Below are 27,352 nucleotides of genomic sequence, written 5' to 3'. Positions count from 1 at the left end.
TGTCAGGGTGAGCTGACAGCCTGCTTTTTCAATGGGTTCAATGAAATTTGTCATTCAGGGGTTCTGGGAGCATTTTGAATGGAATAAAGACAACAACTATTTTTTGAAACCTGGAGAGATGCTGTTTTTGGAACAGTGACTTTTACCAAAGGTTGTGCTCTCCAGGCTCTGACATGACACGTGACTTCTGATGCCATGTGCCAAAGCCAGGCAGTTCCCCTACTTTTCTCCAAGTCTGAAGTTTACGGTGAAAAAGCCAGTAGCCTCAGGTTTGCCTCCCCTCTCTCCTGCACACTGCTTTGTGTTATTTTTTAAATCCTCTGTCAAAAGTCATGCTGTCCACTTTTGCTTTACAAATGGGATTTCTTGTGTCTTTCCCTTCCTTCCACTTCTTTCCCACTCCCTAGTTCTTCCTCATTTAATCATCTCTTTCCTATCTTAATATTTTAAAGATGCTCCTGGCAAACAGCCAGTATGCCTTACTTTGCAGGCAGCATTAAATCACCTGGCATTTCTTGGTCTCTAGTTTGGAGCTAGCTTGCATTTGGTGATTTTGGCCAGGAAAGTTGGCATAATGAGGCAGCATTTGCCTGAAAATAAAGCATAATATATCTTTAGGAGTACTTAACAGCTGACAGTTGTGAGCAGCCCTGAGGAGAAGGACCTGGGGTTGTAGGCTGATGAGAAGTTTGACATAAACCAGCAACATGCACTTGCAGCCCAGAAAGCCAGCCATAACCCGGGCTGCACCAAAAGCAATGTGGGCAGCAGGGCGAGGGAGGGGATTGTCCCCCTCTGCTCTGCTCTCATGAGACACCACCTGGAAGCCTGCGTTCAGCTCTGGGGACACCAGCAACAAGAGGACATGGAGCTGTTGGAGCAGGTCTGGAGGAACTCACAAGGATGCTCAGAGGAGAGCTTATGGTGGCCTTCCTGTACCTAAAGGGTACAAGAAAGGGTACAAGAAAGCTGGGGAGGGACAACTTCTCCGGGAGTGTGGTGACAGGACAAGGGGGAATGGCTTTAAACTGAAAGAGGGGAGATTTAGATTAAATATAAGGAAGAACTTATTTCCTATGAGGGCGGTAAGGCCCTGGCCCAGGCTGCCGAGAGGAGCTGTGGGTACCCCATCCCTGGAGGTGCCCAAGGCCAGGCTGGATGGGGCTGGGGGCAGCCTGGGCTGGTGGTGGGGGTCCCTGCCCATGGCAGGTGATGGCACCTAGTGATCCCCCTTCCACCTCAAACCATTCTGTGATTCTATATTTACACATGTAAGAAAAGGGATTGTTTCCTGGCAAAACTACGTTGGCAGGGACTAGAGTACTGGGAATTCACACACTATGCAGTGATTTTCTCATCTTGATTTCTCAGACCTTTGAAGCGAATGGTTTGAGGTCTGAGTCTTTGAGCTAATTCATTCTTTTTCTGGCTTTCAAAACCTTTGGAGTTAAAATAAAGCACTTGCATAGGTACAAAAATAATGTATTTGAGCTTCAAAGATGCTGGACTGTTCATCACACTGCTGTTACTGGTTTTACCCTCACAAGAGGAGAAGATAAATGTGCATACCAAATTCTTCATACATCTTTAATGTTAATATTGCTCTGGTTGAAGTGACCTATAACAAGTTTAAAAGAGGAAGAACATTTTTGCACCTTGGAAAATGGCAAGTGAAAGGAACAGAAAGCTTTACACATTGAGGAAGGTTCTTCCAGAGAACTAGCACCTCAGTGAATAAAGGGGGCATTAATAGACATGGGTCCAATGTCCAGAACTAGCATCTATTCAAGGTCTGGCCAGGAGAGATCAGCAGAGTTCAACTGCAGGAACAAACAAGGCAGCCACAGCATTAGAACAGACTCACAAAATAAGGAGAAAGTATCCCAGAACGTCCTCATCAAAGCCTAATTATTTGCTGACTTCTTAGACATGTGAGAATTTTCCTTGTCTATTTAATTTCATGCTTATCATCAAACTAGTCATTAAATGGCTGAGTACTAGGGGAAAAATTCAAGGCTTTCTGGTCTGTCTTGTTTAATCCTTCAGCCCCTCCCTTCCCTCCTCCCCATTCCACTTTCTCTCCACAATAGTCAGGCAAGGGAAAGGAGGCAGGGTGTCATGCTGGACAGTGTGGCACAGTCTCTGCAGTGTGATCTGAAAGTGGGCAGGATGTGAAGTTGCATAATGCCAGATAAAGGCTAAGACGGACAACACTCCAGTGCCATGCCAGACCTCAGTAGTGCAGCTCTGACTGCTTGCAGTATGTCCCATGATATACTGCAGAATTGCAAAGACCTCCAAGAGTGGGCTGAGACCTGGAGTTCTGACCATCATAATCAAAGTTAATGGTCTGGGAGTCAGGTAAACTGTTAAAAACATAGCCAAAATGATTAAAGAGCAGATGATACTGTGCTTTCTTGTCTCATAACATATTTTGGGGGGATATTCATGAAACTGGAAAATAAAATCCACTGAAGGACTTATGTATGTAGGACTAATCAAGGATATAGAACTACTGCTTTGGGATATTTTTGAAACCGGGAACTTAGAAATATTTAAGCAGAGATTGGCTATCTAAACCGATGAGAAAACTATCTCACTGTAATGAATTACTACTTCAGGCCTCGGCTGCTCTTTAGCTGGAGTGTATGGAGGTAACAGGAATAGGATACAGCCTGTAACAGGTACTTGCAGCTTTGTCTGAAAAACTTTGTTCTGCTTGTTATAGGATTTTGGACTAGGTACACCTGGATTCATAACTCCTAGGTTCACAAATACTTGTGGCAATATCCCGTCTACTTCTCCAATGTGATGCATTTCCTTCTGAGGGGACATCGCTGCAAGAATCAGTGTCCAGTAAGACTATACAGAAAGGCAGTCCTATCAACAGGCTACTTAATTAAGTATTTTGCCTTAATGCCAGATACTGCTGTTTTCTGCAGTTTTGTTTCTAATGTCCAGGAGGGACCATTTCTCCAGTAGCAGTCTCCAAGCCTTAAACTTTTGACCTGAGCTAATTACTGAATCCACTTTATAGAAGTAATGAGGTTCTGAGCCTCTGCAATGCCTTGGAGGCTCTGGAGAGTCCGAGCCAAAACCTGAGCTCCCTAATCAGTTCTGACTCTGTTTTTCATTCATTTACTGAGTGCCCTGAGGCACTGCTGCACCTTGAGCTCTCTGGGAGGAGCTGCAGAGTGGCTCCTGCCCAGTCTGCAAGTGGGCAAAGTATCCCGGTTCAGGGTGCCAGGTCAAGCTGGCACCTTAGTAATGAGAGCAGGAGATAACAGTGAGGATCAGTGGCCAGAGCAGCAGGGACAAGAGGGCTGTGCTCTAGACTTCCCTCAGTTTTCTTATTAGACAACTTGGGTCTTATTCTTTTGCCTCAAACTCTCCCACAAAGAAACTGATAGCACTTTGATATCTGTGGGTGGTGTAATGATGAAAGAAGGCAAAGTGCTGCTGTACAGAACCCTATGTTGACACTGGCAGCAAGAACACAGGTGAACAGGCTCGCACACTGCAGAAATGTGCTCCTGTGCTCTGGTCAACTTGCGCAGTCACCATCTCCTTCCTTTTGATGAGCATTTCCCACCCACTGTGGACAGGCCTTAACCAGATCTCCAGAGCACAGCCCATCCTGTCCTGCACAGAGAACACCCAGCTGACAGCTTCTTGCCAGCAGCTGGAAAACTCCACCGAAACCCACAGTCACTGATCCCTGGCTGCTCACAGAGCTCATGGTCCTGGCTTCCCCTCTCAAAGGCTTTCTCTTGCCCTTGTGTTTGCCCTGTTTGTTCTTCTCTCTCTTACATGCAGTGGCACCCACAGGGCTGAAACCTCCTTGCTGAGGGGCAGGAGAATGTGAGTGTCAGCCAGGTAAGGATGCTGCTGACCAAGTTCTAGCCCAGCACTTAACTCCAGCAAGCAACTTCCCACTCTGGGACAGTGTCTAGATAAGGGCATCCCCACTTCCTAAGAAGTGTTTTGAGGAAAGAAATAGTCTGTGGTTCTGCAGAGCTCTCCTGGCCATGATCAGCATAATCAGGGAAGTGAACACCCCTGGTTAGTTTCATGAGACATTAGTTTACCAGTGTCTAATGGGATTATGTATTCCTCCCAACATGAACAATCCCAAATCACTTGAAGACTGTAATGAATCTTGGTGCTTTTGTCCCAGTATATGCCACCCAGGTGCTGCACCTAGTTATACCATGACGCTTGGATCACCCCAGCAGTGTTGGAAAACTTGAAGGAGCAGTAAGTTAAAACCATTTTATTTAAACAGCGGAGACTGGTAGATGTAATTTTGCAGACCTCATTTGTTGTTAAATAAACCTGCCTTGTGCTGTGGCAAATATAATCCTATTGCCAGTGCAATCAATGACTGGAGCAGGCAAGTGCAACTGAACCTGGAAGAAGACTGAACAGTAACATAAGAGATTACAAGCCAGCCAAGGCTGGCTGCTGGAGGTAGACTTTTTTGCAATTAGATGAGCTAGTCTGGTCAGGAAAGGAAGATAAGCTCTAGGAAAAACAAGGCCTTCTTTGAATTTGAAATAGAAGTAGCAAACTGACAGATAGCTCAGGGTAGTGAACAGAGCAGTACAACAGGGCCAAGCTAATCACTGGAGATAAGATCTCCAACACAGTGATGCAATAGTCTGTCTAACAGCTCTTGCTGTGGCACCTTCCCTCTCCCTGTAGACATCCAGGCAAGCAGCTAAATGCCTCTGCACCAGTGGGGTTACCTCACTTCCAAGGAGACAGCTGCAGCTGCCTGCATCAGCACCTGGTCCACTCCTGCTGTCAAGGAGGCTGAACCAAACTGATGCAAACAATACTTCTCAGCCTTTGAGGTGTGCCTCGCTTCAAGAATATAAAAGCCAATGCAATACAGCCTGCTTTTCTTGCCTTTTCAGAAATATGTGAGAACTTTTCAGTTCCAAAGAGAGATTTATATAATATATATTAACCAAAACCATCTTTTGAGAAGATGGCAAAATTAAACCCCCGAAGGAGAAAGTCTACAGAAGCACCAGGAAAGTCAGCTTTAGGGCCACATTTTCTATAGAGCTCAATACATTGGATGATGAGTGTGGGCTTCATAGAAAGAAAACCTCCTGAAGAGACAGACCACTGGTTGTGTTACACAGTCTGTTTGAATGCCATTCCTAAATGCCACATTTGGTGTAGCAGTCTACATGTTTTGGACTACATATAAGGAACACCTGGGAGCCTCCTGAGTGCCTCTAGAGCATTAGTCTTACTTGGGCACTGGAAAATGGGCTGAAAAACACCACACTATTGCACCTTACACTCTATCTGAGCAACTCCCAGTGAGGATGGCTACAATGGACTCTTTGGAATAGAAGTTACTGAACTGAAAATTGTGTCAGTCCTCACACTTTCTTCTGGCCTTTGTTAATAGCAAAAGACTTGGTAAGGTTTTGCCCAGACTACTGGAGGTTTTAGGAAAACTCCTCTATTACATTATTTAGAGGACTCTCCCCACGCTCCCCTCACCCTTACAGATAACCCAGCTGTCCCTCTTGGGGGGACTCCAGCCTGGCTGGCAGAAGAATACACCTATCCCGCGGATGCATGCAGCTCCTGGGGTGCAGCTCTCTGTGTCAAGCTGTTTTAACAACAAACATGTCACAGCCCCTGGAGCACACAGTCCAGCATGTGAGAAGCAGGGAGGGGAAGTCTGGCATGCCCGTCTCTTTATGCGTTGATTACCCAGTTTATGAAATGTGGATTAAAACAATTTTTATAGTTTTTAAATTTTGAGATCCCCCATATCAACAAAATGTGAGCATGAGCCAGACTGAATCTAAGACTTGGAAATCAGTTCAGAAGTAACCTATGAAACAAATGAAAAAAGCAGTATAGTTATCTAGTTTGGTTTGCCAAAATTTGACCTGGCACATGGGTATTTATACATCGAAAAGGAGTAGTACATAAAAGATCTGTGCCTCACATTTCCCAAATAAGTTGATAATTTTGTCTAATTCTGATCGCATTCTTAACCTGACCCACTTCAGAGAGATTGACTGTCAGGTAGCTGACCCCAGAAAAAACAAACAAACAAACGAAAAACAGGATAATGGTTTTGCTCACCTATTTTAAAATTTTCCTATGTAAGTGTTAAATTATACATAGAGTTTAGGACTACATTGGTGCTGAAACAGACTCCTTCCTAATCCATTTATATATCAATCAGGGCTGTCCAGTAACTAGTTCATGTTTTCGAAGCTAGAGCTTCTAAAACTTGAATCCAGAGATTGCCATTCTGAATTCTGAGGAAGCTCTTTGGGATTATAGGGGGAATGCCATGTCAGTAGAAGGCATTTGAGGCTTGTTACAGGTTCCTGGCGCTGGGCAAATTAACACAAAGTGGTACATCTCTTGGCAGGATTATAATTCATTTGTTCATTGGCTGGATAAGGCAACATTGTTTCTTGCCCTATCTGCTTCCTTGGCTTTGTTGGAGGAGGTTCTTCTGTTCCTGTTTTCGGAATTTCATTGAAATGGTCACACAGGTGATCAGCAGGGAGAAGGCACAGGGAACTCATTCCTGCATGGATAACTGAGTCATGTTTAATCATTATTATAACAATATAACACATTCTACTGTAATGGAGGCATGGAGATACCAAAGATATTCAATGTACTGTATGTACCACAAACCCATCTAGGTCAGTATTTCACCTCCAGCAATGATCTGTGTCTGACACCCAGGACAGAATTAAAGAATGAGGCAAATATGCTTGCCCTGGATATTCTCTGAACCTCCAGCCCTTTGTGACTCAAAGATCCTTAATACTAGGAGATGCTATAGTGTTTCTTACCCTTGGGTGACTTTTTTTATTTCATACTATCATATTTTCCTGGCATCACTGTAGAAGGGAGGGAACTAGTGACGTGGTAGAGATGTTGCACAAGTTCTTTTTCCTTAGGCCTGACCTCCAAAACCTTGCCATATCCCTTTACCAGGTATGTTTATGAACAAGGGAATGATGATCTAAGCATCTGTGGCTTCCTGCCATGTTGTGTGGTCACAGGTCTTTCACAGCAGCCACGGTTCATCTCTGCCTGGTCTTGACCTGCAATATTCTTAGTGCACAGACCACAACTCTCCCCACCTCTCTCCTTTCTGAAACCCGATGATGTCTCTTGCATGATGGCAAAGCTGTATATATCCTGAATGCAGGCTCTTCTGGTCATGGATCGGTCTCAAAACTGACTGAGATAGAATTAGTGCTTAAATATTATTAATTTGGAAAGATAGAAGGAAGTGCAATGTGTCTTTAAAAAGTTTGCTGCTCAGGAAGATCTGAGACCAGCATATCACCCAACAGTTCAAGAAATTTGATAGATGAGTCTCCGACATTCTTGTCATGTCTTCCCTCTCTTTTTCTCCATTTCCACAGTCTTGAAATGCTGTGAGGCGTGCTGTGAGGTCTGGCTTATGTCAGAGAGTCTGTCAAAGTTCGGACATGCAGACCCCATGGCCTGCAGCTGGACTAAGTGAGGAGTCTCCATCAAGAATTCATCTAAATGTCTTGCTCCTGCAGCATGCCCTCAGGTTCAGCACTCCTTTGTTTTTAAAGCCACAGTTATTAGTATCAAGAAAGCATGCAAAGAGCTGGGGAATACTGTGTCTGTGTGCCTGAGAGAGAGAGGGAGGGAGGGAGAGAGGAGGGGGAAGGAAAGAGTTTCTACACATATAGGGAATCATGCTTAGAAAAAGAGACAGACCTATTATTAGGGTCTGGTTTTAAGCAAAACATAAGGGTCTTTCCTTCAGAAAGAGAACTCCCATAGCTGTGAGGGGAAAACAGACTGCTATAGGCAGAACAAAGGAGGCTGTACAAGGATCCATCTTTCCTTTGGTGCCGCAAGGCTTTAAACTACAAGCCAAACAGAGGCTAAGAGAGAGTGCACCAATGGGTGTTTGAACTCCATTGCTGAATGCACATAATGTTTGTAAATTGTTTGATAGAGAAAATCCCCATAGTTGGCTGGGAGTTTCAGAGTGAGCAGTGAATATGAAATCCTTTTTCCCAGTAGGTGCTACATGGGAATGACCTGGGGACACATTAGACAGTGATAAGTTACTCTTTCCATCCCCTTTTATCCTGTTTACAATACAGAGGCTTTCCTTGAACAAAACCCTTTTTTACTCTCCGTGCTTCTGGCTGTTGTGTCTAAATGAGCCAATTTGCTGAAGGACTCCTCCTGGAAGGACTTGAAGTATAACAAGAACAGACGTTTGGTTGCAGCATTTTTTTTTCCTGGCAGAAATCAAGTTCTTCAGAAAAGAACAGAAATTCATTCAAAAGCATTTCAGTGCTTGCCACTTCATCAAAACTCCTGTGATACTTCTCAAAGTCTTGGCCAGCAGGGAAGTCCCAGCATCTACTTTCATTCAAAGTTTCTATTTGCAGACAGTGTTTGAAAACAGGTTATAATGACTCAGATAAAAGAGAGCAAAGAACAAGAACTGAATTTGTTACTGCTGTAGTTAATGCTTTTATGGATACACTTTATTCTTGGACTGATGTTATTTCTGTGGCTTGAGTTACTATTAGAAATGCAGGGGTTAATCTTTTGCCAAACACCTGGCTGGCTGCATGGCAGGGCAGGATGGTCCAAGAAAGTTTCAAGCATAAATCCAGAAAAGTGTAGCATTAGCCCACCATCAGGGAGATTTAATAGCCTCAGGAATGAACATAAAAAGACAAAGTTAACAGACGGAAGAAATAGTAGAGTAGAGCTGACTACCCTACTTGCCTGGTCTGTGAGGGCAGGGCCTGCTCCTGTTAGGAAAACTGTTTTGCTGCTTTATGCAAGTAGTGCTGAGATCTCTTGACTCTCAGAAGAGGGAAAACCAAAGACGGATGATTCGCTACTGAGTAAGAAGTTAAAATTATGAGTTACTGACATGGCTGAAGCATTCCAGCTGTACAATCCTTCCTCAAGCTGCATACATCCATTGCCTTCCTTGTGCTGGTAGTGGTGTTCATCTGAATCCAAAGTGAAACAATTTAGAAAGCTAAATTGAAAGCAAACTTTTTGTTTTGTTCTGATTTTACACTGTTCAATTACTCCAGGTTTCTAGACTCTAGAATCTCACTAGCACCAGTTCAAAGGGGGAGCACTGAACTGCATAATTAAATTATTATTTAATTAAATATAATTAAATTAAAGCCCAAGTGGGTTGAAGTCCCCCTCTTGCCCTCCAGCTGCTTAACCATAACAGGTTGCCTTCCTGCTATTCATCTGTGACTTTCATATTCTTATCAGAATGAAAACTGAGTCTTCAAAAATCCCAATTTTTGTAACAGAATCCCGCTGAAAGCGGTTTTGGAGATTTGTCATCTAGTCAGTTCTCAAATAAACTAACACTTTACTGATACTGCATGTTGCTAATCTTTAAATTATTGATCTCGTGCTATTAATTTGAATGTTTTATGAAATATCTTTCAATGAGGGACTGATTGGGGTCAAAGAGGTTGTGGAGTCTCCTTCTCTGGAGATACTCAAAACCTGCCTGGATGCCATCCTGCGCAATGTGCTTTAGGTGATCCTGCTCAGCAGGGGGGGTTGGACCAGATGATCTTCAGAGGTCCCTTCCAACCTCAGCCATTCTATGATTCTGTGATTTCCAATCAAGCTCAGTCTTACTAGCATGAAGTCGTGTTTCCGGACAAGAATTATTTTCCACTGAAGTACACTGACAATAGCAAATTATAGTCCTAACTTTAGTTTTTTAATCCATCAATTTTTGTATCAGCATTTCTACTCTTCTGCGGCCCAAGACAAGCTGCCCCATATCTACCTACTTATCTACCTTTTTTGGATAATACATCTTCCCACTATTTCTTCCATAAAGTTAAAAGGTTGAAGGAGTTCTTGAGACTCAGCAGGCTACTACTGTAAAAGCACGTTAGTTTTTGTAGTCCAGCACATATAAGAAGGGGTTGTGGTTGACTATCTTGTCAAAACAATTAAGAAACTATGTACAAATGAGATAACTGAAAACAGTTTTTCATACAACCCCAGAGCAAGGACTAAGCTGACAGCCCTGAAAAAACCTATGGAGAAACCTGCTGTTACAAAATGAATGGCTGATAACACAGTGCAAGGTATTTAGTGTGTCTGAGTGTAAGTGGAAAAATGGGATTCCTAAGAAAACAAACCTATTTGCACAATGGCAGTCCTGAGCTCTCCATGACCACTCATGAACAAGTATTTGGAGTCAGAGTAAGCAGATCTATGAAAATGTCTGATCAGTGCTACATGTAGTAGTCCCCAAAACAAGCAGAATACTGGAAATCAGAAATTACTGGAAATAGAACAGAAGACTAGCTAGGACAGCTATATAGCTAGAAGATGGTCATTATGATCAAAGAGCTGGAACAGCTATTTTAGAAGGGATGCCTACATGCAGGATTCATCTTACTTTCTTGTAGGTATCTGCTTATTTGCATTTCCGTTTGAACTGGTCACCTAGACTTCTAGAGATTTAGTGAATGCAGTTCATATCACAGAAGACAGCCATCTTAGCTGACAACACCTTCACCGTCTGTTACAGGCATCTGAAATAACTACTTCACAGTGTGCGTACCCACACTTTGGACAGCCATGTTTAGTTAGGTGATCCCTTTCTCCTGGCAGTCTTGAGCTGGAAAAAGACCACGCTGTGGGGATGTGAAGATAGTTGCAAGTGAGGACTGGTGTGGGAAAAGAGAGCAGGGAACAATAGCCCACTGTTTATCCCAATACAAAAATTAGATCACCAAAGGAAACTAGCATGTGGCTGATTCACAACAAAGAAATAGAACCATTTTGTTACAGAACATGAGGTTAAGATAAGGAACTCCTTGGTGCAAGATACTGAATATTCTAAAAATTTTTATGGCTTGAAAACTTATGTGGATAAATTAGTGCACAAAAAAATACACTGAGGGCATTAAGAACAGTTACAATTCATCCAGCTTAGCCGGGCTCACAGGAGACTTAGTGGTGGAAGGTGAGATCCTGTCAGGAAGTAGAAGAGCAGCAATGGAAGAGATCGGCATGTAAGGGGAGAGACAGGGTGCTAGTTAGGAGGGCAGGTGAAGAGGTAGAAGAGGTGAAGAGGAAGGTGAAGGGCAGGATCAACACCAAATGGCCTCTACACACCCGGGGCAAAGATATGCCCCATGCAGAGATAGCTCCTGGGCAGCCGCCCTGATGTGAGGAAGATGGCCCCGGGCCCCACGCAGGGTGAAAGAGGAAGGACAGGGCTTTCCTCCGACCCCTGCTCATTCTGGTGAGCATGGCTGGAGGCCAAACCCTGAGGGGAGGCAGCAGCCTCGGCATAGCTGAGAGAAAGGCATCGGGGAACGGGCGAGGGAAGGGTTTATGGGAGAGGACTGGCGAAGCACCCTGGAAGGCAGGGATGGGGCGAAGAGGCTGCTGCAGCCGAGTAACGAAGGGGAAAGCCTGGCCGGGCCGGCGGAGCGGTGCTGGGGCCGTGCGGGGACACGGATGGCGGCCGCGGCCCTCGGGGCGCGGCGCTGGGGTCCGGTTCCTGTCCCTGTCCCTGTCCCCGGCCCCGGCCCCGGGGACGGGGCCGCGGGCTCGCGGCTCCCCCTGGCGGCAGCCCGGGCTCCTGACGGGGCCACGGCCGGCGGAAGCCGAGGGTGGCGGAGCCGGATGCGACGTGGGCGGCGGAGCGGAGAGGACTGGGCCGTGCCGAGCCGAGCCGAGCCGTGCCGGGCCGAGTCGTGCCATGGAGGCACTCTACCACCAGACCAACAAGTTCGTGCGTGCGGCGCTGCGGAGGGCGCCCGTGGCGGCCTCGCCGCCATGAGGCGGGGGCCGGGCCGGGCTGCGTTTTGGAGCGGCCGAGGCCGCCTGGATGGCAGCGGGGAGGGGGCGGTAGCGGCCGGGACCCCCCGAGGGGCTGAGGGGAGCTGTGTCGTTTCTCGGTCTCAGGGCGAAGCAAACCCGGGTCTTCCAGGCTGACCGGGTCCAAAGTCCCGGCGTGCCTTTAGCCACGTCAGGCCCGAGTCAAGGCAGGAGTTACTGGCGTCAGGTTTTAAAGTGTGGGATTACAAGTGTTCACTGAAAAAAAAAGTGATTCTGTTTTACTACATGCGCGTGAATTTAACGCACACTCGTTTGCTAGGGTTTTTATGGCAGTGGGCTTTGGTGAAGGCCGGGGGCAGCATTTAAACCCTCTCAGGAAACGTGTCAGTGAGATATGAAACGGTTTTGGAGATGAGGGTAATCTGGTGAGGTTTAAGTGGTAGGAAAAATGCAAACCACAAATAAGGCAGAAAGCCTGTCAGTGTGGTGGAAATAACTCATGGGAAAGAGGCCAAAGGAGGGAGTTAATCCAAATATTCCAGCCTAGTATTTCTGTTAATGGGTTTCATTAAATAATGATATAGGGAAGAGCTGGAAATCCTGCTGTCGATTCAGAAATGCAAGCCCTTGATATAACTGTTGTTGATAAGGGGAATGCTTTTGCCTTGTTCCAGTTTCCATATTGCCTTGCTCTGATTGTAGCTCTTGAGCTCTGCTTTTTATTGTAGTTTATTGTCAGTCTGAAGGTAATCTCAATTTGTAAACTCTTTTTCCACCTTTTCCCAGACTTACTGTATTATCTTCCATTGGAAAAGTCCTGGTAAATATGAAGTATCTTTTCCTAGGCTGGTTGCCTGTGATCTGATTTTGCTCCTACGCATGGATTTCTAAACAGGCATTTTAAAAGCAGTGTGAGTCTCAAGATGTCTGAGGCATCCTAGAGAAACTGATTGAAAAGAAAACTATCGAACAAGTATGGGATGCAAGATACTGGATATTGAATTGGTTCTCTAGTTAACTGAACATGTCATAAGTACTGTAAAAGTTGGAGTTACCTGGTTAGTGGCACAGTGTTATTAAAAAAAAAAAAAAAAAAGTAACTTAAGAGTGAATATTTTCACTGAATATTGTCCTGGCTTCCCAGAAATTTGAGGCTTTTTTTTTTTTGAAACACATGAATTTAACAACTATCAATGTGTTTTTATTATTTATTTATTTATTTACTTCTGGCACTGCTTGTGCAACATCAGGAATTCCTTCTCGTCTATTTTAAGCTTTCTACTTTATTTCGATGCCTCTGTGATTCATGTATCGTAAGAGATGGTGAAAGTCATTCCTGCTTCACCTTCCCCTGTGCCGTTTGTGCTCAAGAATGTCTCCCTGCTATTATCTGCAGTCCAGACTGAACAACTCTATTGTATTAAAGCTGTTCAGTACTTTTCATAATCTTTATAGTCCTTCCCTGATCCTTTGCCTGTACCATTATTTTCTTTGTGACAAGGAGGTGACAAAGCTTGTGCTGAACATGCGTACTACCTGTTTCTTCAGTGCCGTAAAGGTGTGGTGTCTCTTCGCCACTTTAGTGGAGTATTTAGGTAGTATTTCACTGCAGACCTGTTATTAAGGTCTCCTTTGTACCAGCTCTTCTACCAGTCAGACCTTTCCTCTGCTATACTTATTGAGTTCCTACTGCGAATCTGATACCTCCATGGTTGTCTTGGGGTAGGTAGATCTTAAATGACATTGAGCATACCAGGTGTGTGACATGAGAGAGAACCTCAATTCAGGTTATAATACAAGAAGGGAGCTAGAACTGGATTGGAAGTCATTGAAGAAAAAAAAATCCGTTTCACCTTGATTTTTATTTTAACACTGAAAGTTACTTTGTAGATGCATATTAATTGGAAGCACAGCTGTCTTCAAACTGAAGATTTGTGGGTTTTTTATATGTTTAATGATGGGCTGTCTGCACTGAATACCATGTATCTGATTCTTATTATGTTCTGAAAGGTACTTTTAAGAGAAGCTGAAGGTTAAGATATTGAAAAATTGTTTTTCATTTTATGGATGTTAACTGACTTCTTTTTCTTTATTTGTCTTTTGATAGACAAGTCCATGAAGTCCAATCTTACATGGGACGTCTGGAAACTTCAGACAAACAGTCAGTACACTGTAAGTAGGTAATTAGAGGGAAAAGTCCCACTCCAATGCTGATGTAACCTGAACCTTCAACCTCGTATGCTTTATCATTATATTTACAATCATTATGTGAATTTGGCTTTTCAGTTACTATGATCAACAGGTGAGACAAATTGCTGATGTGGAATGCATTAAAATTATTTTACCATTTGACTTGATTAAGGTGATGTCTTGTAGGACAGAGTGGAAAAGACTGAACAAAAATTTACTTCCAGTCAGCTTCCTATGGTAGGTAGTTCTTGAATTGAGAAGTGGTGTTTGCTGTAAATGTTTCTACAAGCGTCTTGAACTGGGAATGTCAGATATTTTTTGGTGCTGTGAGATTTTGATGCATTGTCAGAGTATGCCGTGGAGACATACGTTATAAACAGATTAAAAGAATCAAAGTGATCAAATTGATGCATATAGGGAGGTGTAATATAACACACAGATGTTGGCAGAATTGCAAATTCAGACATCACCAAGCTAGTTTGTTAGAAGCTCAGAAGTTGAAAAATATCACTGGATATCTGTCCTGTTGTTTCACTGTTCCTCAAGCACCCAGTAATTGGCAAACTTCCCAAAAAGATTCTTAGTCCAGTTTCTGGGGAAAAGACTGTCGTTTGATGTGCCGGAATTTAAGCAGGATGATTCTAATGGCTCCTGCTTGCATGAGAGTCCTGTAGAGACTTGCATCAAGTCCAGAGAACCCGTAATTCCATTTGCTTATGAGAAATATGTGGAACAACTAGGTCTGAAATTGCCTCAGTAAGTTTGGACTATAACCTTGTGTTAATAAAATGACTGTCATAAAATAATATGATTTATTGTGGCAAGATTTTTCACCCTAGTGCAGAATTGGCAAATACATTTTGGATACACATTTGAAGTCTGAATTCCCGTAAAACTAGTTGGTAATGGGCCTGATCAAAAACTTTTGAAGTGAAGGCATACTAGATACATTTATCCACAGGTCGACTGACTTCTGTTACCCTAACTGTATTCGTGAAACATGACTTCACTGTAGAAAAGGCTGTGATAACTTTTCCTATCAAAAAACAACAACTTGTTGTACAGGTACAACAACTAGGTGTACAGGTAGCAACAACCATCATAGAAAATAGAACCAGTTCCCTACTGGTTCTATTTTCTATGATGGTTGTTGCTACCTGTACATCTAGTACAATGTCAGACGACTTCCTTGACTGCTGATTACTAAATGTGATTTTGGAGCCCCTTGAAAATTAGCATAACTTGCTGTCTTGCCTCTGCTACTTGAAGCGAGAGATGGGATTATGTACCATCTTATATAGTCAATAAATGAACATACTATTTTATATATAAAAATACAGATATGTGCTCTAGATATTATTGTGTAGTCAAGAATTTATGGGAAAAAAGAACTAGCTTTAGTTGGAAGGTCAGGAAAAAGTGTCAGGAAATCAAAGTTTCAGTTGCAGCTTTTCTTTTCCAGCTTTGGGCAAATAATCCCTTCTTGCTCAGAAAAAACATACGACGACCAAGAAAGTAACACTGTTGTTTGGACTAGCTAATGGTGATGTAATTGTCTATCTGCTGTTCTGGCTGCTCTTCTGTGAAGTTTAGCTGTACTAAATGATGGAGAAATGAATTAGCATGATTTGATTGATCTGTGTTTATGTATATGAGTTGGCTACTCTTTGATTGTGTGAGATCAAATTGCAAAGAATTTGTTGATTATTCTAAGACTGGCCATGGTGGTCCGAGACTTGTCTTCATGACTGCACAGACATGATGGTGCTTCACTGTCCTCTAATAATCATTCTGTGGATGTGCTCTGGAGGGTGCGTACCTTCAGCCTTGCAAGCTCACTTTCTTTAAGCACAATAATGACAGATGATTAAAGGTCTCCCTGTGCAGTTCAAGTTGTGAAATGCTGGATTGTGACACAGTTAGAATATGTGGTTGTCGATTGAGGAAGGGGTTAGTGACTTTTACCAGGCTTTGCTGTACAGTGACAGTAACTGAAAGCATATAAATCCTTTTTTTTCCTCCTAGTTGTATGTGCTTCCCACCTCATTAAAGTACAAGTACTTGAGTTTGCATTTTGATCTCGTCTCTCTGCTGTTTCTACACACACATTATCAGAAGCAATAGCAAAGTAGATGATCACAGAGGCAGATATTATATGTTTTGTTTTCCCACCTGTAAGGGCTCCCCAACCCTGGGCATGCTTTTCCGAACTGTTTGTCTGGTCTGCCAATTCCCATCAACACTTACTTCATCTGGTTGCTTTGTCAACCTCCCATGCTATAGGTGTGGATAATGGAACTCTTCGTTAACAGTTTTCAGAAGTTTAAATTGCCATTGTTGTGAGAATCATCTTGGCTATTAGCTTTTATGAGCAAGACCTGGGAAAACAGGAAGGGGCTGCAGAGGGAAATGTGGAACTTTTAAGTCCTATTATATAGAGCAGATAGGGAAAGAAATTCATGAATCTTGAAGGAGCAAAGGCTTTCCCTGTTCCCTTCTCAGAGGAGGGCGGAAAAAGCAAGAGTCTCAAACTAGCCAGTTGAAGAAGTGGCTCTTCATGATTTGTACAGTTCTTAGTTCATCTGGTTTGTTAGTTTGTTTGTTTCCATCCAGCAAGAATTTGTGTCTTTCAGTTTTTAAATACTAGTTTGAATGCTGTTGTACTTTTGCCTTCACTCAATTTGCAGTTCTTTAATTCAAATCAAAACATATTTTTGTTCCCTTGCAGTAGTAGAAAATGAGATTCAAGCAAGAATAGACAATATATTCAGCAACTTGGAACGTCTGGAAATCCTGTCTAGTAAAGAACCTCCCAATAAGCGACAAAATGCTAAACTGTAAGTTCACCTTCTTTGCTTTGATAATGGTGTAGTCTTTGTAGTTATTTTCATTAAATTTATTGTAGCCCTTTTCCTTTTCATGTGAGTTGAACCTTTTCACATTACAACTTAAATCTCTGCTCAACTGTAACAGAACTGAGGCACAGGGGCAAAATCTTTTTCCTGCATTTACCTGCAGACTGGCGATTGAGCTGGATTCATGGCTCTGTTCCGAGATGAGTACTTTGCTGCTTAGCAAAATACAGCACTTTGATGCTTAAATGACATACTGAGTTGAAATTCTTTTGCTTTTAATGGTATTTGTGGAGGTAAGGAGTAAAATTACTTCAGTAGTTGTAATTTTTTCTGAAAACTTTTCCTAGCTGTTGGTGACTAAAATAAGGTTTCAAAAAATAGCACTGGTTTGAGCAGCTTAAACCAGAGACCATCAGAGAACTTTCCATTCTAAATTGTTCTGTGACTCTGCTATTAATTTTTAGTCCCAATGCCTTCATAGATAGGGTGGATTTCATGTCACCTATATTATAAAGGTCACTATCTGAAACAGTCATCTATGCTTTCTTTGTAGTTATTGAATCAGAAACAGTAGAGTTGGGACTCATACAGGACATGATTTATTTTAGCCTAATGGAGATGTCCTCTATTGCCAATTGGCTTTTAGGTACATTTTGTAAAAACTCAGCCTTAAGAACGTGATGTAAACTAATGAAACTTGAAAACCTAATCTTTTGTGTGAATAGGTCATAAAGTAGAAACTGTTCAAATCCTACTGTCTTTCCAAATCTGTGTTAAATGAAGAAAATATATATATATATATATATATATATATAATCTCTCTGAAGAGACTAGTCATGGGATAGAATGTACAAGATAGCTCAAGAATTCTGCTTCACATTCTATCTTTAGCTTGCAATTAAATAATCACCTCTTTAGTAGTAAAATGAGGCACAAATGATCTAAGTATGGGATGTAAGCATAACATTGAATGTCCTTTATCTTTTAGATGAGTAGAATCCATCATTCTTACTATTTGTCCCTGTTAATTTATAATGCTCCGTTGTTCATTAAAAACACCACAAAAGATTGGTATTTTATCCCTGGGAATGTCTTCCTATTGTTGATCCTGTCTAGCCGAGTTGACCAGCTGAAGTATGATGTTCAGCATCTACAGACAGCTCTGAGGAACTTTCAACATCGCCGTTACATCCGGGAGCAGCAGGAACGACAGCGAGAAGAGTTACTAGCACGTACATTCACTACTAATGTAAATATTCTTTATTTTAGATTTCTCTGTTTTAGAGCCCTTCACCTTTCAGAGAAGTTTCGAGCAAGAGCTAGGCTTGACTATTAGATTGCTGCTGTGTGATGGTGTAAGTGGAATAAAGATAGAAAAGAGTAATAATACGTGTTGAAAAAGTACAACTCTTTCATGAGGAAAACTTGGTCAAAAAAGAGGCAGTAGTGAAAGACTCGAGATTGCTGCTCCAGTTTTATCCAGTGCAGCTCTACCTGACTTTGTATAGCAGTTTCAAAAAGTTGAATGAGGTAGGTAACAAAGAATACATTTTAATTGGATTTGTGTCAAAAGTCTTTGTCAAATCCCAGGACTTAAAAAATGTCTGGAAAATGGTTATGTTTATCAGTGGCTTTTATGCACCCTGCTGTTAGATGCTAGCAAGTTTTCATTTGTCCAAATATAAATTGTGTAGCTGGGAAAGAAATCTTCCATTTTAACTATAAATGATTCAAAAGTTTTTAATGACAGGTATGTGTTTCAACCTGTTCTTGATCATTCTGAGTTCTTCCATTGCTGTCTCCCCCGGCAAATTCCCAGATAAATTTTGCTCTGAATAATGTAGGTTTTCTTTCATTCTTTGCTTTTCTGTGACTTAAAAGCATGTCTTTTTTATCTTACTGTTTGCTTTCTGTGCTGTCTTTCACTGTTAGGGCAAGGAAAAATGCAATGTGAATGGCTATATTTTCTTGAGATTTTGAAAGTTCACTGCACTTCTCAAAGTCCACCATAAATGATGTCTAGCATTTTGTTGGCTATTTCAAAATTATAAACAAGTCTTGAAATGACCACTGGAACTTGAAACCTGATTTGTTTTCAAAAGCTGTGGTGTTCTGCAAATGGGAAGAAATTTTCTTATAGGAAAGCTTGTCCAGGAAGAAAATGCATGAGTAAATAGAACAGTTTTGAAGAGGAGTAGCAGTCTTGCAAACACAAAATACATGACAAACTATTTTTTATTCCTGAACATGTTGAAAGGTGTCTCAAGATGTAATTAAGGTGTGTGATTATTTTGTATTTTTTTTTAACTTATCATTACAAAAACATAACTTCTAAAGTATATTGTCCCTTTAATAGGCAAATGGTGATTTGTGAGTTACTGGCCTACCTGTTTACATTAGAAGTTTACACAGCTATTTATATACTACCCTATTTTATTAAATAGGAGTGTCAGGTGAGTGTGTAAGCATTCTGAATAAATCACGGTACTGTACATAACAGCTCTTGAAAGCTGTAACAGTGTTCTGAATGTTTTGTTTAATTCGAAGATAAATGTTGTCTTTAAAGCCTTCCCTTGAAGAATTCTGGAGAAAACCACTTATAGCAAATGAAAAATATGCTGCCATCTAGTGTCCCTCTGAGGGGGTACAAGGCCAGGTTGGATGGGGCTTTGAACAATCTGCTCTAGAGGAAGGTGTCCTTCCCTGCCTGTGGCAGGGGGTTGGACCTAAGTGATCTTTAACGTCCCTTCCAACACATTCTGTGTTTCTGTGAACAAAGATCTACTTTGATAGTTTTCTTGCTGCCTTGCGTATAAAAGAAAACCAACTGCAAATTCCTTGCATAGGAAACAGAATCCCTTCTGATTTGAAGTTTAATAAATATCTGAAAGAATAGCCATTCAGATGCAAATCCAAGTGCTGTTGCTGTGCAGACTCTTGTAAGACAAGAATTTTTTCAACCTTTGTGCTGTATTGACTTTTGATCAAAGAGTTGTGTACACCGTCGATAGCCTTCTTCATCTAGTATCTTTGACCATCTAACTGGGAATAGCTCTGTCCTTTATTCTTCATTCTTTCACACTATGTAAGCAGAATATCCATCTAGGCAGTCAGACATCTAACACTGGATTGTACATGTGATTCCCATATTAAAAATTTTTCTACAATAATCACCAGAGACTGCTCAGGGCAAATTTGATATTGTTACACGCAAGTAACCTACAGCTGACAGGTATTAAGCACCTTCTGCCCAATATGTGAATTATGCATTTTAGTAGTTCTCGCCACTCTTGAGTACGTGGAAGCAGGTAAGCCAGTGTTTCCACACTTAGCTCTAACCAATATAATGATTACTGTTCACAAAACAATGTGGGAGTTGTGAACTATTACCTTGACTCTCTCAGTGGAGTAGTGTCAGAGAAGATGAAACTGGAAACCTTTTGAAAAGTGATGACATCCTCTGACCTCTTATGTGACCCAGGTTAGAGAATTTTACCGAGTTATTTCCATTTCAAAATTTATAGTTTCTAGTTGCACTAACGCATCTTTTCTGGATTTTTTTTTTAATTATAATTATTATTTAGATAAGGCCTTGGGTGGTGAGTGAGTGAGACTTTCAGGGAACTAGGTTCTTATGTCTGTTTGCCCTCCCTATCAGAAATTTGCACCTTGTTAATACAAGTTTATAGAATGTCATCTCCCAGACGTGTTTTGCAAGCCTTTTGTCATTATAAATGTGCTATTGTCTTTCAAAAATCTTTTGCTTACAGCGATCACGTGACTTCCTTGTTTAATCCCTTGTGATAGTTTTGATCTTCTCTACTGTAATACTCTTTCCTACCTATGTCATAGATTATGAAAATTCTCAATTTTTAATCTGACCTTTTAGCTCCTGAAATCTAATTGCAGTTGAATAGCTGATCAACTCTGCCTTTTGACTTGCTTCCTATAGGCTTCTCTAAATTACTTTGTTCACTGAAATATTAATATTGTTTTAACATCCCTATTTAAAAAAAAAAAAACAAAACCAAAAAAAACCATAATCCCACTAGTCCTGTCAAGGGGTGTTTGTTTCTGTATGTTCTCTTTCTGGATCTATGAGTATGAGTGAGTAGGCAAGGTAACCAAGACCCTGCATTTCCCCTACAGGACTCTGACACCACCATACCGATCGACGAAACATTACAGTTTAATGAATCCCTGCAGAATGCCCATCGTGGCATGGATGATCTTATTGGCAGTGGGACCAACATCCTTCAGGGGCTGAGGGACCAGAGAGTGACATTAAAGGTGGGGGCATCATTTTTTACCAAAAAGACCCCACATTTCTGCATTTAAGATGACCAGGCTAAGTAGAAGAAATAAGTATGGTAAAGGCCTAAACTCTGATTTAGCTAAGCCTAAAATCTTTATATTTTGTCATTTTACTAGGAACATATTTAAGCTCTTTTTTTTTATGTCCTGGTAGGCTAGCAGTCTTCGTCTGCACAATAGTCAGTATCTGGAGTGCTAAATGTTGTGTTTTATTTTGTTCTGTTCCGTGTTTTTTTGATTTGTTTGTTTTTCTTCCAAACGAAGAAAGCAATGGCTAGCTCACAGATAAGATGTTGGTACAGGTAAATATCACTGAGAGCAACCACAAAGCTCACATAAAGTACTTATGTTTAAGTTCAGTAATGGAGATAATACTCAAGTCTAATGTATCTAAATAATATATATCTTCCCAAATTACTGTTAAAGATAACGAATGTTTGTCTTTTAATTTAAAGACTGTTCAAGATGGTGTTAAATTTTGAGTTAAGAGTTCAAAGGTACAAAAAGAGAATCATAGAATCATTGAGATAGGAAAAGACCTCCAAGATCATCTAGTCCAAACCTTTAACCTAGTACTAAAGTCCACCGCTAAACCATGCTACTAAGTTGAGCTTTTTAATAAGAAGTGTGTGTTTGGGGTGGGGAAGCTAGATCTCTGAAAAGGGAAATTCCTATCTCTGTTATGCTCATCTTAAGATGGGGATAACTATTGCTACCTGTTTTGTGATTTTGCTGCTTTGGGATGTAGCTGTCAGAGGATTTAGGCATTTTTAATTGCTAAATTTCTATACAGATATTCATAAATTCCTACACGTGGTCAGATGAATCACACCTCATATTCCATGGATTGTGTAGACTAATGTACCACTGGCTTTAAAGGCAGTCTAGCCAGCTTACATACAGATAGCTGAACTGTAGACACATACAGATCTTGCCCTGAAAGTGCATAGGCATTTTGCTGGAACAAATTCTAGTACCTATGGTACACGTTTCGTAAGGGTTACTGGTGACAGTTGCAAGGTGTTTCCTTTAATCCTAATGTCCGTTGCAGTTTACAGGCTGGGTACTTCCTTTCTTGATTACAGAGGTCTAGGCTAGCTGGTGTTCTCAAAAATCTGCAGAGTATAACGGCAATTATAAATGTAGCCCCTTTTCTACTCCATACTCAGGTGATGAGTCCTTGCATCCATGAGTGTTACACTGATGCATTATAGCAGAGTTTGAAGCCGAGGTCTTTCTTCTCTGAGATGAAGGATAGCTAAGGTTAAGATTATTTGTTCACTGACCTAGTGAATATATGTTTCTTCTTACACAAAAGCAGTCAGTAGAAAAACTTACTGTGGTTGTTAAGCATTCATTCCTGATATAGGTTGTAGCTGAGTGGTCTAGCCATAGGACTAGTGGAAACAAAGAGAGGTTCTGTTACCTTCTCATGAAGCAGACATGGAAGAAAAGGCAGGGAAGGATGGGTTATTAGTGCCAGAAGAGGATTCAGGGTTTTGAATGCTCTCTTGAAAAAGTAACATCCCTGAAGGTCTCACAGCCTTCTGAAGCAGGGTTTTCTGTTAAGCATTGGGACCTGAAAGTCAGTTTGAAAGACTAGGTCCATTTATCCTCACCATGGTGATAAGGCTTCTTTCTGGCAGCGCCCATCTTTTTGCAAGGTATGATGGAAGTTGGTTCTGCCCAGTGTTTCTCTGAGGCATGCTTCAGCTAATTGCGTGCTGTGAGGTGGGCTGAGCTGTGGTGCTGAGTGCAGCATCTCTGAATGCACATCTGTATGTCACTTGTTTGTCTAGCTTATCTAGAATGGTGCTTTTCATCTACCTGTACCGCTGGGACTCTGCAGCCATGAGTTTTCTACCTTCCTCCCAGATAGGATGATACCCATCTCCGAACAGTGTCCAACGTACATCTATGAGCCTGTATTTCATGCGGTTTACTTTGACCGTTGCCTTGAAATAAGAGTATTACTGCAGTGCTGCAGTAGTGACTGGGTACACACAGTAGTGGTGATACGGTAACTGGGAGGATCCACAGACATTCTTAGTACCAGCTGCGTCAGCAGTGAAACAAAACAAATATGGACATGCAGCATACCAGCCAGTGGTCTCTTTTCACTGCTTTTATCCTGAAGGATTTCTTGAAATTGCATTAATTACACTGTTACAGCCTTTTCATTGCACTTGACCGCTGACACTACAAGTTTCTGGACTTCCTTTTGAACCTCTTCTTGGTATTAACTGTACTTCGGACCAGCAGGAGGGAAGTTCTGCAAGAAAGGTTGTCTGGAGCTTCAAGCTCTTATTAGACTGTATGTCTGGAAGTGGAACAGAAGGACTTAATTCCTCCATAGGGAGTTCATTTCTCTGAGCTGCTGTCTGTGATGTTTCTGTCTGGACACATTGCTTTGTACCTTTACCTCTTTCTTGTTCTCGTGTGTGAATTAGTCTAATAATCCACTTATTTCCAGGGTCCCATGGCTATCTTCTCTTAAATTGTAGGAACAATATGGCAAAGAAGTTGTAGGAACTTATAGAAAGTTCCTTCATTTACTGAGGAATCCCTCAGTATTTCCCTCAGAATTCATCACTTGCCATCCATGATAAAATATTCTATAGAATAAGAAGTATACCATGGAGTTAATTGTTTCTTTGCTGTCTTTTTATTCTTAGGGTACTCACAAGAAGATCCTGGATGTTGCCAACATGTTGGGCTTATCCAATACTGTAATGCGGCTGATTGAGAAGCGAGCCTTTCAAGATAAATATTTTATGATTGGGGGAATGATTTTGACTTGTGTAATTATGTTTCTCGTCGTGCAGTATCTGACATGAGCTACTAAGCTATTGCCAGAGGATATCGTCTTTTGGAGCAAAATGGACTGCCCTCCAAAATGTGCTTTCCTCTGAGTGCTGCTTTGGATGAGCCCCTCCTGAGAACTTCAGAGTTTACAAATCACACTCAAGACATGTCATGTGGAAAGCACATAGGAGGACAGATTTCTTTGGAGACACTGTAGTTTAAAATGACCCTATAAAAATATCCTTAGCCATTACTACTCTCATATTATTGTCTGTAAGTTTAAGAATCTGGTTAAGTAGGAGGCAGAAGTGAAATTTTTGCCTGGCTGTTATGCAAGTCAGGAGTGTTGGGTAGATAGGGGAGAAGAGGATGCAAAGGTACAACATAAGATGAAGTGAGCCTTTCCTGTGATAGCTAGAAATGATCCTCGTGAGTGTATTTTCTGTTGAAAAAATGCCACTGGAGAATTCTGCACTGTTTGTGGGCATGCTCCTACAGATTGTGCAAAAAGAGGAAGTGAAGGGTTCCCATTTGCAACTGCACTCTTCTGCTTGGAGGGTAAAGGACTTGTGGGGAAGGGTCTTAACTCTAAAAGCATGGTCATAACCTCTGCTAGTTTTTTGTATACCCATACGGTTTTACCCAGCAATCTTCAGTTAAGACTGAAATGCTTCTCATCTTATTTGAAATAAGTTTTGGTATCTTTTTATGTTCTGCTGCTTCCCAGTGGAAGCTGAATGCTGTACTCCTCCCTGCTTCCAGTCAGGTGGAGATCAGTGAGTGTCATCTCACTGCACACAATACCAAATTCAACCTCCAAAAAACTGGGCAATACCAAATTCAACCTCCAAAAAACTGGGAGCATTTTTGGTGCTAGTGCACATCGTGTTGTGGTGAATTGTATTCATTATCTGAGGTGGTTGGTTGGGGTTTTCTGATCCATAGCTGGTATTTTTGAATTCAGTGAAGCAGGCAAGTTCTTGCTGTGTTCAAACTGAAACTTGTGATATTTGTGTTTATAGAGCTGGAATGGGCTCTTTTTTTTTTTTTTTTTTTTTTTTTTATAACATTCAAAATAGCAGTGTGATCATCAGAAGAGTTTCCTTAACTTAGTGCCTTGGGATGGTAAACATGTCCCTTGTCCTTGGGAAGGGTATTTCCATTATTCTCTCTACCTGTGAATTTACTGTGAAGGACATTCTCATACAAATCATCTCACAGAGATGATAGCTTAGATTTTGTATCTTCTTGACTGTAGATATTTATCCATTTAAACATACACAGTTAAGAAATGCCTCCTGTGGTACTCATTTCCCTGAAGACTGGGGATTCTGTTGGAAGGGCCATCGTGAAGTTTGAAACAGCCTTCCATTTCAAGCATCATCCATTTCAGTCAGCCTTCAGATACATTCTCATTTTGTGTACAAGTCAGGAGCATTTCCAAATGTCTGACAGTGTCACGTTCAGATAATGTGGCATTCTGTTGGGTGTTCATTTTTTTTTCTGTCTGGAATGGTTATGGGTCTTTTAATTAATAACAGTTTACAAATCCTGCATTTCTTTGCTCCAGTAAGTTTTGCTTTTATAATTACATAGCTTGTTGCAGTTTTTTTTTTCAGTTATTAATACCATTCCTCCAATTTCAGCTAATATGGACAAGTTAAAGAGGCTTCAGCAGTGCTTGTTTACGTTTGCATGTTTAAAGTATTGACTGATCCATGTGCTGTGGCATAACTTTAAAGCCCAGAATGAGACTCCCCAGTTTGATCAGCTGTCACTGTCCAGTCAGCTTCGTATTTGGAATCCAGGGCAAGTAAAACGTCAGTAGTCAGAGCACTAGCTGCTGCCCTGCAGACACAACAGTGGAAGAGGCCAAGATGCCATCAGTGTCTAGACAATCCTGTCAGGGGGTTCAGCAGAAGAAAGCAGAAAAGTGTCAGTGGTTGTTGAATATCCTATGTGCTGCACACCTTCTGGCTGGCCGTTTTGTTCTTAATGTGTTTGATGTTTCCCAAGTGTTTAAAGCTCTTTGTGTTCCTCAATCTGCTGCACTTTCTCAAGAAAACATGTTAGCAGACCACGTACAGAATCACTTTGCATGTCAGCCACAAGTACTAAGGAATCAGAAAGTTGGTAATGAGAGATCATGTGTCTTACTGTATCTTTAATCTAAATTTACCTTGAATTTATTTTAAATCTGAAATTCATCATGATAGATTTTAGCACAGAATGCACTTGTTAAATCATTTTCTATTAGATCAATTGGGCACCTTGTAAAGGATCCCTGGCAAATCTTCTGTCCTGATCCAACTCCACCTTGGTTTCACAACTTTATTGTTTAAAGTTTATATATTTGTGACTTGGCGTAGCAGGAATCGTCTTATACCAAGGTAAGGACTCTAGTCAGTTTTTCTTCTTTACAGCTTGTGGTATGAGCCATAAAATAAAATGAATGGAACTGGATTTTCTCTCTTTTGGGACTAGACTAACATTTTTATTCAAGTTTCTCTGTCCGTTTATTTTTGTCCTTTTAGAGTCTCCCTGTGTAGGCTAGTTTCCCTGTTGTATGCAGTGTCCTTGCTATTCACTATCTGGAGTTGGGATGTGGGCTGGAAGGGAAGCACTTAGATGACTGGATTTGATGATGTGTAACTTCAAACAAATTCGTACTAGATATTAAGTCCAAAATGACTTACAAGAGCACCTGTGCCATCTCAGATGGCTAATGTAAAACCCTCAAAACTTCTGTCATTAGTGTGGCACAGTAAAAGTACAGGTAGGATCAACATCCGTGCTACCATGGAATGACAGAGCTGAAACCCTGGTGGCTTGTCACATGTTGCTGCTGCAGCTGCTGTCTCTGACGTTTCCTTTCTTAAGACTGCTTCTTTCAGTGGAGCTGTTTGCTTGTGAACTTCTGTGGAACAGCAAGTGTTCCAGCTGTTGAATGGAATGCTCTCATGAGAGGGCATTGTGGAAACTAACTAGTCTCTGGAAAAAAAACAAAACACTTTTAACCAGTATTTTATACATAAGGGGACAAGGGTGGGACATGATGTGATTCATCTGTTGTGTTATGTAAATAAAGATTTTTTTCAACCAGAATTAAGTTTTTCTTTTTTATCTTGGCTAACATTTGATGCCCGATTACTTAAGCTGGACAAATACCTTCTTCTGGACACAGGCAGGTGTGAGGTACTAGGTTGGCTTGGTCGAATGGGGAACCCATGCCTGAGCTCAGATGTAAAACAGAAGTTCACAGAAAGTGCAAATGGGTGACCTGCTCAGGAGGAATGGATAAATGTTACTCAAGTGTTCAGGGATGG

General features: G+C 41.5%; 1 protein-coding gene across 2 annotated transcripts; it reads left to right on the top strand.

Annotated features, from left to right (window-relative positions):
* The first annotated feature begins 11,679 nt into the window (after positions 1-11,679).
* Positions 11,680-27,131, top strand: GOSR2 (golgi SNAP receptor complex member 2). 2 transcript variants are annotated; one of them, XM_035566959.1, is made up of 6 exons: positions 11,680-11,811; positions 13,970-14,034; positions 16,781-16,889; positions 18,024-18,156; positions 21,057-21,197; positions 23,897-27,131. In XM_035566959.1, the coding sequence occupies exons 1-6, from the start codon at positions 11,783-11,785 to the stop codon at positions 24,056-24,058; spliced, it is 639 nt and encodes a 212-aa protein (XP_035422852.1). In that variant the 5' UTR covers positions 11,680-11,782; the 3' UTR covers positions 24,059-27,131. The 2 variants fall into 2 exon arrangements, with proteins under 2 accessions (XP_035422852.1, XP_035422853.1); XM_035566960.2 differs by lacking the exon at positions 21,057-21,197 and having other exon boundaries at positions 11,688-11,811.
* The last annotated feature ends 221 nt before the right edge of the window (positions 27,132-27,352 follow it).

The sequence above is a fragment of the Cygnus atratus genome, chromosome 25, assembly GCF_013377495.2.
Source record: "Cygnus atratus isolate AKBS03 ecotype Queensland, Australia chromosome 25, CAtr_DNAZoo_HiC_assembly, whole genome shotgun sequence".
In the NCBI taxonomy this organism is placed as follows: domain Eukaryota; kingdom Metazoa; phylum Chordata; class Aves; order Anseriformes; family Anatidae; genus Cygnus; species Cygnus atratus.
The sequence above is the reverse complement of the archived record's forward strand: the minus strand, read 5'-3'. Positions and strand labels throughout refer to the sequence as shown.